The sequence below is a fragment of the Vanacampus margaritifer genome, chromosome 9, assembly GCF_051991255.1.
Source record: "Vanacampus margaritifer isolate UIUO_Vmar chromosome 9, RoL_Vmar_1.0, whole genome shotgun sequence".
Taxonomy (NCBI): Eukaryota; Metazoa; Chordata; class Actinopteri; order Syngnathiformes; family Syngnathidae; genus Vanacampus; species Vanacampus margaritifer.
The window spans coordinates 12014690-12027408 of record NC_135440.1 but is presented as its reverse complement, the minus strand read 5'-3'; the positions used below and the strand labels follow the sequence as shown (position 1 = coordinate 12027408).

General features: G+C 37.5%; 1 protein-coding gene across 4 annotated transcripts in view; it reads left to right on the top strand.

The window, feature by feature from the left end:
* The window catches only part of triob (trio Rho guanine nucleotide exchange factor b), a 120317-nt gene that overhangs the window by 86310 nt on the left and 21288 nt on the right, over positions 1–12719 (top strand). For 2 of the 4 annotated variants that reach the window (XM_077574793.1, XM_077574794.1), the window contains exons 38-50: positions 4376–4662; positions 5325–5495; positions 6973–7068; positions 8469–8617; positions 8774–8840; positions 8974–9077; positions 9171–9240; positions 9910–9999; positions 10105–10197; positions 10276–10326; positions 10487–10564; positions 11166–11357; positions 11456–11633. In XM_077574793.1, the coding sequence (XP_077430919.1) occupies positions 4376–4662; positions 5325–5495; positions 6973–7068; positions 8469–8617; positions 8774–8840; positions 8974–9077; positions 9171–9240; positions 9910–9999; positions 10105–10197; positions 10276–10326; positions 10487–10564; positions 11166–11357; positions 11456–11633 (1626 nt within the window). Of the gene's footprint in view, positions 1–4375; positions 4663–5324; positions 5496–6370; positions 6853–6972; positions 7069–8468; positions 8618–8773; positions 8841–8973; positions 9078–9170; positions 9241–9909; positions 10000–10104; positions 10198–10275; positions 10327–10486; positions 10565–11165; positions 11358–11455; positions 11634–12719 lie in introns of those variants that run through there. The other 2 variants (XR_013295225.1, XR_013295224.1) reach the window with 2 other exon arrangements.

Below are 12719 nucleotides of genomic sequence, written 5' to 3'. Positions count from 1 at the left end.
AGGACAATCTCATAACTGCAGGTTCTGGTTGCTTGACCTGGGTAAGGTGCCTTTGTCTAATACATTTGGCATGCTGTGTGTAATAAAGTCAATCAAATTCATAGAAGAGAAGAAATCCTTGTTTATAAGCTCTAGAGCTAGTTGTTTTATTGATCTTTTTGTTGTACATTTTTTAATATGAAGAAATATGTAATCTCTGTCAGTGGAATTGATCAGAATGCTGAAGGAAAAAAAATCACATGCTTCTTGGGGACTTTTGGTCTAAAAATGTCATGTTATACGATTGCTAGGTCCACTCCCGTATCTAGCATGCCAACTCCACACCCTTCCTAAATGTGGCTCGTGGTGGCCAGAAGTTCTCGGCATTGTCCTCATTTCTGGAGAGAGAGCCAGACGAACCCAGCGCAACTTCCCCACTCTGTGTTCCTCTATTTGTAAAAAGCTTGCCTCCACCCTGCGCTGACTAATGTTTGTGTTTCTACCACATCTCCGGGGGATGAATAGATCACACTAAAAATGCTCCATTGGTGACACTTGTGGAATTCCAGGCATGTTCCTGCAAAGATGTGGACACTTTAATTACAACCATCAACCCTTATTCTCAAACGCAAACATGAATGCAATTTGGCATAGGGTTTTTTTCCCCAGCAGAATGGATGACAATTTCCTGAAAGACATCACACTGTACTTACTTATTACTTATGTATGTGTGTACTGTAAATAAGTAAACAAATATTGATGGGAATATAGACTCCTTTGCACTGGTCCGAGCCAACTTTTTTTTAGTGTGTCATAAGACCCTAAACACAGCAAAGGGCAAAGATCTAGACCTCTATGTGTGTGTCTCCAGGGTCCACCCCCCCCCCCCCCCTTCCTTTGGCAATGATGTGTCAACACTGATGTTTTACCTATTTAGACTCCTCTTAACATATAGTACAGGCCAAAAGTTTGGAGAAACCTTATGCAACGCATTTTCTTTATTTTCATGACTATTTACATTGTAGATTCTGAATGACTGAAGGCATCAAAACTATTAATGAACACATGTGAAGTTATGTACTTTAAAAAAAAAAGGTGATATAATTGAAAGCATGTTATATATGGTAGTTTCTTCAAAATAGTCACTTGCTCTGATGATTTGTTTGCACACTCTTGAGCTTCAAGAGTCGTCACCTGAAATGCTTTTCCAACAGTAATGAAGGAGTTCCCATAGGTGAGAATGCCAAGAGTGGAAAAAAAGTATATTTGTATCTGTTTCCGTTTTGCAGTAATTAGCATTAGAATTTATCTAAGTTTCATCATTATTCACAAATCTATTTAAAACAGTGAGGAAAAGAGCCTTTTTCAACATGGCCCTGGTTGATCCGTTTTTGTTATAACTACCATTGCTTTAAGCGTTCTCTTCGGTTCAGAGGCTGCATCAAAGCCTTCCTCATGCTCTAGCACAGGGGTGGCCAAGTTCGGTCCTCGAGAGCCACTATCCAGCCTGTTTTCCATGTTTCTCTCCACTAACACACCTGATTCAGGATCAGGATCGTTGTCAGGCTTCTGCAAAGCTTGCTGATGAGCTGATCATTAGAATCAGCTGCGCTGAAGGAGGAAGACATGGAAAACGGGCTGGATAGTGGCTCTCGAGGACCGAACTTGGCCACCCCTGCTCTAGCATTAAAAAAAAAACATGAAAAACATATAAATATGTTTTTGGGAACCATGGTAATATTTAAAATAGAACGCTTTTATATGTTTTGGGGAGCTAATGAGTTAAGCAACTTGGCACACTTGCACTTACCCAAAATGATGACATCTATGTGATCTAATTAATATAATAGAACACAATAGGATTGGGCAATAAGTCATGTTTCAATCCATTTGCTCACATGGAAAATGGCTGGGTTGAAACAAAATTTGCTGTCTTAAGTTGTTTATCAGATCCAGATGTTAATAAAATACTGGAAATTAAAGCTGAAATGTTCATTCATTTCTTAAGTCAAACTTAAATGTTTTTAATTTAAGAATAAAATAAGAATTTGTTCTCACTATTCCAAACCGTTTGGGGCGGAACATGAAATCTGAGCTTTTTCTGGCAACAATGCGAAAAGTGACAATCAGAGTAACTTTTACCTTTTGTGTCTCAGACTTCTTGTGTAAAAATGTGCACGTAAGAATGAGTTGTCATTTGTTAGATAACGTTCTTCGAGGCCAACGTTAAATACACTGGCCTTGTGAATCATCTTAACACAGCCTACAATAGGTGATCGTGCCGATGAAGACTAAAACTGAAAATACCCATTCGGCGATGTTCTATGCCGCTTGTGCTCATTAGAGTCACTGTTTAGTAGGAGCCTATCCTATATACTGTAACTAGTAGATATTATTAAAGCAAAACTTAAGCACTTTTCGTTTTTGTCATGTCTGCGCCATATAGACAAAAAAACGTCATGTTTTGCCTGAGGGAAGACCACAATTCCTATGAGGACAAGCGAATTCCTCCTCGTCAGCGAGTGAAAGCCAATGTTGATCCTTGACTGTCCTTTTATCCGGATAGCCGTCTTTTTCCTTTTTCTTTTCTTTTTTTCTGTCTCCTCAGACAGAACTTTTCATTTCTTCGGTTGTTTTGCAGCATCTGCCATGACAAGTAATCATGCAGCCGTTCAAATCGAGTTCGGAATGGATGAGGAAAGAGGGAAGTGCTATGCTGTGAAACAGTCAACACATTTGTAGTTTTTTATGTGGCAGAGTTCCTGCCACTGTCCTCAAAGTTGCTTAGTGCCATGACAAAGGTACCATTCAACTAGTTGGTGATTCGTCAGAAGTTATAATTTGACTAATTGAAAAACAAAGTTACATGGTGCAGTTAGGCATTGCAATATTAGTGAATTGTCATGGCTAGCATAACAACAATCATCTCAGTCCAAAGTCCTTGTCACATATTCCCACGTTTAAATTAACTCATTCACTGCTATTGACAGCAATAGACGTCAAAAATGTATTTGAACTATTTCTATTAGTTTCATATTTTTTTCCACTTTTAACAAGAGTATGAAAACCTAGAAAAAAACGTATTGTTCATATAGAACAGATATAAAATTGTGATTAATCTTGAGTTTAAATAATTAAGTAATCCAACAAAAAAGAAAATATGTAAAAATTATGGGCATCAGATGATAATTTATTTTTAATTTATTTTTTTCTGGAGAGCTCAGTATTGTTCATTTGGTAATTTTACCGATTTGACATGTCATCATCATTGCTCTCTCTTTTTTTTGTATTTTTTTTAATTAATTACAATTTTAAAAAATATATAATTTTTTTAAATTGTAATTAATCGCATGGCTTCAATAGTTAACTCATAATTAATCACAAATTTTATATCTGTTTTAAACGTACAATACGTTTTTTCTATGTTTTCATACTCTTGTTACCAAAAGTGGGAGAAAAAAAAATAGAAATAGTTCAAATGAATTTGTGACGTCTATAGCCGTCAATGGCAGTGAATGAGTTAAGAGGCAGGATGACTGCAACCTTCACATCTAGCTAAATTCATTACAGGCGTAGGGCTTATACAAGTTGAACTTTGAAAGGTTGTGTTAAAGTCGGGTCCAATTAAGGAAGGTAGCATTTCCACTCGCACCCTCTTCAAGGAGACTCACAAGCCTGTATCAAACGGCCAATTCCTTGACCGATGCATCTGGTTGGACACGGAATATTACACCGAAAGCTCCTGCAAAGCATCCATATCTTACAATCTTCGCATCCTCAGTGGCTATTGAAGATGTTTAACAACTTGAAATGCCACATGACGCAAACCATTTAAACAATGTTGTAGGCGTCGTCTCTGAGTCAGCGTCAACCCCCGTAAACACTTTTGCAACTTGAGATCTTCATATGCCAAGAGAGAAATATGTCATTAAGTTCAGCTTCATCTTAGAAATGAGCATTGTATTGATCCAACCATCCAGACCAACCAGAAATTTATTTTTGTCCGTATTAAGCAATGCTTATTTCATAAATGCCTCCTCTAGTGGTTTTGGAAATAACGGAAGCAGACATTGCATCCATTTTACCCTCTGTTTTTTTCAAACAACAATAATGGCAAACCCACAATTGTCACAAGAATGTTGTCCCAGTAGCATTGTGGCTTATCAATATCAATTTGAGCAAATTCCAGTCTCATCAGTTTTAAGTTATTTCAATGTTTGTGTTTTTTTTTAACTAAACAAAGGGCTACCAGATGTTCATATAAAGAGATTGCTGTCCTCACTTAATTTCTTTCTCAGTATTGAGTTCATTTTCTGTTACAATGCAAATTGTCTCTTAAATTGTCATGCAGACTTTCCCGTAACAGAGCTCTTCCTTTTTTTCCCATCATCTTTAGATACCTTGTCTGTATCCAGCAACGACACGCTGCAGCCGGGCTCCAGCCAAACCTTGGGGCCACACAGCTCACCGGGCCCCAAGCGTCCGGGGAACACATTGAGGAAGTGGCTGACCAGCCCAGTGCGGCGACTCAGTTCTGGCAAGGCGGACGGTCATGTCAAAAAGTTGGCCCACAAGCACAAAAAGAACCGTGAAGGCCCCCGGAAGAACCTGGATGTTATGCAAGGCCCTCAGAAGGACTCTGACGACAGCGCCGCCACGCCACAGGATGAGACGCTGGAGGAGGTACGAAACTAGGGGTGTCAGGCGGCTTCATCGTAATTAATCGCATGACTTCAATATTAACTCGTGATTAATCGCAACATTTTTTTACCAGTTCTAAATGTACAATAAAATGTACAATAATTTTATTTTCTAAGTTTCAGACTCTTGTTAACTTAAAAGTGGAAAAAAATTAACTAATAGAAATATGGATGCATATTTTAGTCATTGATACAGTATTTTCATAATAATTCAAAAAATTTAGTTCGAATTAAACAGATTTACTGTACTGTAAATAATGAGTGTGATATTGATTAGTACATTTTTCTTTTCATATTAAGGGCTATCTAATCTTTAACATGAAGTTACTTGTGAAATTCTCACATTTTTCAAATTATAAAATACAACTTGACCCCAGTCTCCACAAATATATGCATTATTATTAAATGTATTACTGCTAAATTTTGACGTGGACGTGTCTGCTGAGTTGCGACTGAAATTCCCCCAGCACAGGCTTTCCAAGCTGGGGTGGTTATTAATCGCGCATTAAAAAAATGTGTGGTGTTAAAGAATTTTTAAATGAACTCAAAATGAACACACTAATTTTGACGCGCCTTTAATAAACCAAAAAGAAGACCTTTCTGTTTCTATACTGTTTCTGATGATTTTTTTTTCCCCCTCACCAGCGCATGCGTAATGAAGGACTGAGCAGTGGAACGCTCTCCAAGTCCTCCTCATCAGGCATGCAGAGCTGCGGAGAGGAGGAGGGTGAGGAGGGGGCTGACGCCGTCCCTCTTCCTCCCCCAATGGCCATCCAGCAACACAGTCTGCTGCAGCCCGACACCCAGGACGACAAGGTGGGAAGGAAATTAATTTGGTGTAAAATTGCTTTTGCTCGTAGGCTCCACCTCAAAAAATTGATGATCGCAGGAGATCACTGTATATATTACTTTGAACTAACGATTGAACTAACGAACAGGTATTGGGTTTCACCTATGTTCACTGTTCCATCTGGTTGGTCTCTGAATCACGGCCTAAATAGCATTAACCTTATAACGGCAAATGTATCATATTAAATACAAGACATTTGGAGCCCTCTATTTCATGAGTATAATGTTTTTCCCCATTAAAACCCTCAAGTATATGATCTGACGCATGCATTGCACGTATAATCCAGTAGAGGGCAGTATCACCCAGCAGATGGCTTTTCTAGCGACCTTGCAAGATCGCCCCAGTTAAGAAAGGAGAGACAGCTATACTTATTAATAGCGGGAAATGTAATTTCTGATTTTTGGAAATACTAATATGTTTGATATGTTTGTTTATTATGATAATATTTTTAACGGTTATAAGTGTACAAATTTAAAGCATTGTGACCGTATCAAATATGACACAAGTCAAAAGTCATATGTGGAACAAAAATTGAAAGAATCATAATTTTCTTTCATATATTTCATGGTTCAGTCTTTATAGGGTTAAGTAGGTGACTACTGACTTGACACATACAGGAACTGAAAATAATGTTAACAAGATGAAGTATTTACATTCGGGGCCTAGTAACAGGTGCATATTGCTTTGTGTTTTAAAAAAAAAAAATACATGAATTTTATCCTTGTATTTCGCTTTTTCTGTGGACGTATCTATTGCTAAATGTACAACTTTCACTTCGCACTAATAATGTTTCCTTTCTTTTCCTCTTATTTTCTTGATGGCTGCATGTTTTGTCTGTCAGCATTATGTTGATTTCTGTTCTGCCTCTCTTCTTACCCAGTTTCCTTATCTCTCCATGTAAAACTCACCGCCACACCTTTTGTTTTTGTAATTTCTCTTCTCAACTTCTCCTTTTACAGTTATCCTTTAACTATGTGTGATTCCCTTGAAGAGTTGTTGTTACTTTGCACCGTATACGGTTGCGGAAGTGAATACTCTATTCTTCATGCAGTCGAAAGATTAAAACTTTGCCTGCCCTAAATTGCACCTGTCAATCTGATGGAGTATCAAGCAACACCCTTATTTCTCACTAATTTGACCCGTCAAGTGTTCATGCAAATGATCCAAGAGCATGCCCTTTAACCTCACCCTAACCTGTTTCCCCCCCAAAACCAGCCTTTGATTGGCTCCAACTTGGCCCCAATTTAACCTTTTTATTAGGAACAGCACACCCACCAAGTCCTTTTTTGAACATGTGGATTTTCGGGGGTCAAACACTCAATGGTGAGCCTGATCACAAACACAGACAGCAGTTGCCATCATGTCTTGCATGGCTTCTCTAGCATGAAGATATCTACATTTGTGATGTATAACGTTTTGCTTGTTTCTGTCTTTTCCGGCCAGTCTGCATCCCGACTGTCTGCTCGGCCCAGCAGCTCAGAGACTCCCAGTGCTGCTGAACTGGTCAGTGCCATCGAGGAACTGGTCAAGAGCAAGATGGTGAGAGAGAAATCTCACAAATACAATGCAGCACACGTGCTCTATTTGCACACAGAAGAGTCCCCATTGATGCAAGCACACTTTGCTTGGGTGTTGTTAACAGAGGCATGGTGTACTAGCAGTCATCTCTCAGTATTGTGACTCATGAAAGCCAGCTGTCCCCTTTTTCAACAAAATGGCATTGCTCTTTACCTCGATTCACATACTACTTTCCGTTCCGTAGAAAGTGCTCGCTGGTGATAGCCTGAGCGAGGCAATTGAATTTTTTTTCTGAATTTTTTAATGAACTGCGAACTACCATGCAAATCACAATCTTGCTTTAAGTTACATGATTTACTTTTTTATTAGTGCTGTTAGTTAAAGCGTTAACTAAATAATTAATCCCAAAAAATGATCGCATTAATCATTTATTAATGCAGATTAATCACACTATTAATTTTGACCGCAGATGATCCTTTAGCTGACAGCAGATGGTTACGTTAAAAGTAGCACAGGTTGTGTTTGAGCAATAAACATTTAACTCATTTACTCAAAAAACGTATAAATACGTTCTATTTTAAATATGCGCTTGGTCCCAAAAACGTATTTATGTTGTTGCTTTTTTATGATAGAGCATACAGAAGGCTTTGATTCAAGCCTCTGAACTGAAGAGAGCGGTTGAAGCAATGGTAGTTATTTACAAAAACGGCCAGCAGGTAGCAGCAGAGTATAAGAGATCAACCAGGGCCAGGTTGCAAAAAGCTCTTTTCCCCACTGTTTTAAACAGATAATGATGAATAATGATGAAACTTATAAGCTAATTAGCCTATTAGCCAAGGCTAATTGCTGCAAAACCGAAACAGATAGAAATGTACTCTTTTTTTTTTTTCCTGATGAAAGAAGAGACTCTAATCTTTCTTCTGGTAGGTCCCATGTTTTTATAGAAATAGAACACAATATTCTGTAGGCCTTGCAAAATCAGTCAAAATCCAGTAACAGTTGCTTCAGTGAAAATGGATGGGAGTGAACGAGTTAATAAATGTTTGCGTATGACATTCAGAATTTTTGTTCATGTCAAACTGTCGGGATCTTTTTTTTTTCATTTTAAATTATGCGAGTAATTAACTGATTCGAAAAATAGGAGGATGAGCGTGTGCAGTCTATCAACAAAATGTCAAGGACGTCCTCATAACATTAAATTTCGAAAGAATTAACACATAAAAAGTGCTCTTTAAATGTGGCAGGCAAAAAAGCCTTTTTAATTAAGTGATTAATCGTGATTAATCAAAATTCCCAAATGTGATTAATCTGATTAAAAATTTAATCGTTTGACAGCTCTACTTTTTATGCAATTTTCTAATCTGCCATTTTTTCTCTCTCTCTTTTTCTTCATCTATCTTGCACATCCTCGCACTCTTCAGTCATTAGAGGACCGTCCCAGCTCTCTGTCAGTGGAGCAAGGCGACAGCAGCTCTCCTTCCCTCAACCCCTCCGACAACTCCCTCCTCTCATCCTCCTCGCCCATGGAGGAGGTGGACGAGCGCAAGTCGGGCTTCCTCAAGAGAAGACAGTGAGTACAAGCTTGTACTTTTGGTGTAGCTGTGAAACTGTTACGCAGTAATAATAATTTATATTTTAATTATATTATTATTATATTTAATAATTGATTTAAAAAATATTCATTTATAATTTATGTTTAATTTAAGTATAATAATTTGTTTTATAGTTATGTCCTACTGGAGTTGGTGGAGACTGAACGAGACTATGTCAGAGACTTGGGATCAGTTGTGGAGGTAATGACGAGTTTAAAATGAACCAAAATGGCCACATTGTTTTAGCGTGCCTACCAAACACTGCGTTACATGAACCTGAGGGATTGTTCACGTGTACCTAATGTTGCATGATAACACCCCCCCCCCCCCCCAGGGCTACATGAGCAGAATGAAGGAGGAAGGCGTTCCAGATGACATGAGAGGAAAAGACAAGATTGTCTTTGGAAACATTCATCAGATCTACGACTGGCACAAAGAGTAAGCGCACAGCCTCAATTCTTTGCATTTATAGATTGCAAAACATTTTTGGAAGGTTGCTCAAATCATGTTTCTCTCCTTGTGCGCTCACAGCTTTTTCTTGGGAGAGATTGAAAAGTGTTTGGAGGATCCTGACAGACTTGCTTCTTTATTTGTCAAACAGGTATACGGTACCGTTCATATTTGCTCTTAATACAGTATAGAGACACTTTGAGTGTGAATAATGTAGTATCATCTCAAATTAGAATTCTGTGCATTGCAGTTCATTCAAATGTCAAACAAAAACTACCAGTTGTCAATTTTAGTACAGTACTTGAATTCCAAAACCCTTAATTCACCATCTCAGGAAATAAAATAATACATTAAAAACAATGACATTTTTTTAATAGAAATTATGTAGGTTTGTGAATCTGTTGTCGTAAAATGTAGGGATGTTCGATACCATGTTTTTTTGACCGATACCAATACGAGTATTCACCTATAAAATAAAATAAAAAGACCTGTAAATCCCATTATAGTATTTTCCTTAAAATTGCACGAAATTATCGCAATTTTCTATTCCTCTAATTTACAATTTCTAGTTCCTGATTGTTCAGCACCGTCACGAGTACCGATACCTTAAAATAAGGCTGGTGTCTGCACCGATATCGATACCAATACCTGGTATCGGTACTCGCCCATCCCTAGTAAAAAGTACAATCAGTTCACTTTTGAATTGAACTGAAACAAAGCATTTTTTTTTTACTGTGTTGAAAATTTATTTAGATGCACCTGTGTTTGGATGTTTTTACCTGATATATTTCCTCCAACTTTTGTATTCTGCTTACTGCAGGAGCGCAGGTTTCACATGTACATCGTATACTGCCAAAACAAGCCCAAATCAGAGCACATTGTGTCAGAGTACATTGACACTTACTTTGAAGTAAGACTTTGTGGGAAGTTTTTTATTTTTTTATTCGTTATATGTGTTATTTTGGCCGCGTGGCAAATCTAATCATTTTACTCTTTCTTCTTAATCTTTATTCAGGAACTCAAGCAACGATTAGGCCACAGATTGCAGATCACGGATCTGCTTATCAAACCTGTCCAGCGCATCATGAAATACCAGCTATTGTTGAAGGTAAACAAACTAATGTTTATAACAATAACGTGCATCACTCATGTTTTTGAGTTACTGTGCACGTTTATCATTTATTAGGATCTTCTCAAAGTGTCGAAGAAGGCTGCAGTGGATTCCTCAGAGCTGGAGGTAAAAATAACAACTGAAAGTGCAACCACATAAAACCACACTTGACAAAAGCAACATTCATTTCCAGTTGAAGTCTGAAGATTATGGGCGTTGGAATACAGAATGCTCTTGCCTGCCCCCTGGTGTTAAAAGCGTGTTTGCATTTCCTGTTTTGTTTTAGAAAGCTGTAGAGGTGATGTGCATTGTACCAAAGCGCTGCAACGACATGATGAATGTTGGCCGCCTTCAAGGCTTTGATGTAAGACTGCTGTCAAAATTAATTGACTTTGATATTAACTCATTCACTGCCATTGACGGCTATAGACGTCATAAATTCATTTTAACTATTTCCATTATTTAAAAAAAAAAATCCACTTTTGTTAAGAGTATTAAAACCTAGATTTTTTTTTTTACGTTAAGAGCAGATATAAAATTTGTGATTAATAGTGAGTTAACGAGTGAAGTCATGCGATTAATTACGTTTAAAAAATATATATTGCCTGACGCTCCTAATTTTTAAAAATCTTTTCTTTTTAAGAAAAATAAATAATTTTAATTATTTAAAAAAAAAAATTATCTTTTTTTTTTAAGAAACGCTTATTAAAAATTAAGGGGTTCTAATACAATAAAAACATTCTAGGTTTTCATACTCATGTTAACAAAAGTGGGAAAAATGTTAAACTAATAGAAATAGTTCAAATTAATTTTTGACGTCTATAGTTGTCAATGGCAGTGAATGAGTTCATCAATATAATGATTTATATTTTAGCAACTGCCACTAGGTGGCAGTGTGTACTAAAATGTAAACGCTTCCCTTCTTCTTTTGTATTGATTATTGACTATGTCCTTTTGTCTTTTAGGGTAAAATTGTAGCACAGGGCAAATTGCTCCTGCAAGACACGTTCTTGGTTTCAGACCAGGATGGGGGACTTTTGTCAAGAATGAAAGAAAGGAGAGTCTTCCTTTTTGAACAGATTGTTATATTTAGTGAACCCCTGGATAAGAAAAAGGGCTTCTCTACTCCTGGCTACCTCTTCAAGAACAGCATCAAGGTTCATATATGGCAATAAAACCTCTATTTACTCCGATTATGATACAAAACTGAAATCATTCCTTATTTCCTCTGTCATCTCCTATTGCACCATGACAGGTGAGCTGGCTGGGTCTGGAAGAAAATGCAGAAGACCCCTGCAAATTGACACTAACCTCCAGATCGACGAGTGGCAATGTGGAGAGGTACACGCTCCATTCGGCAAGTCCTGGAGTGTGTCAGATTTGGCTCCACCAGGTCAGCCAGATTCTGGAAAACCAGCGCAATTTCCTCAATGGTGAGAGAATGGCGCTATCAGAAGATTACTTGCTGTTAAATATGTGCAGAATGTGCAGTCGGACATTTCACTATGACGTTGCACGTTCTTGAGGGTGGCAACGCATTCGATGGCACCACTTGTAAACAAACCTTTATGTGTCATTTGACCCCCCAAAAATGTGAAATGGCTTGAATGTCTGATTTAAGCCTTCTTTTATACCGGCGTCGTTTGAATGTGTAAAGTGTCAGTCATTGACATTTGAACAGGTGATCTGATTGAAAAATAGATGTAAAATTCAGACACATTAACACGGTCATTGAGATCATTGAGGGGTTCTTTTTGTGACTGATGTTGTTGATTTACGATATGTTAGGCTTTGCTAGATAAGGGGTGTCAAAACATATGGCCCGTGAGCCACAAATGGCCCATTAAAGGTGACAACAAAGCAAAAACTGTTTTTTCCACAAACATTAACTGTTGTTGCTAATTTTGTCCACTTGAGGGCGTACTACAGTAATGGAATATTGGCTGTTACTCAGGATTTGCAACATTTTTGCCCTCATTTTTAAAATCAAAATATTTTCAGAATGTACTAGCAATTATTTGCACACACAAAAAACAGGGTTTTTTTTTTTCATTTTATTTTTACCTATTGTTATTCATAGCCTATTAGGCCTTGGACAAACTTGTCCACTTAAGAATTAAAATTAAAATGAGTTTGACACCACTGTGCTCGATAGTCAATTTCCCTGTTTTGAGAAAACTCACGTGAGCTTGAGTTTTCTTTTGCTCAGATTACTGGCAGAGCCATGTCAGTAATCCATGTCAAAGATCTCAACCAATCATTTTATGCATCTGATGATGGATGTTTTGATTCCCAGTCTGTACCTTTAGTGCCTACTCTGCTAGTTAATGCATGGGGCGGTATTGAATCCTGACTGTATGATAAGATAACCACGAGTAGAAATATTGCTGTATCACGGTATTAAAATTAGAGCCCTATTTGTTTTATATATATATATATATATATATTGAAGAAGGTATATTAAAATCACCAACTGAAGGGTGTAGTTAATCCATAACTTTATGCGTGTTCAATAAACC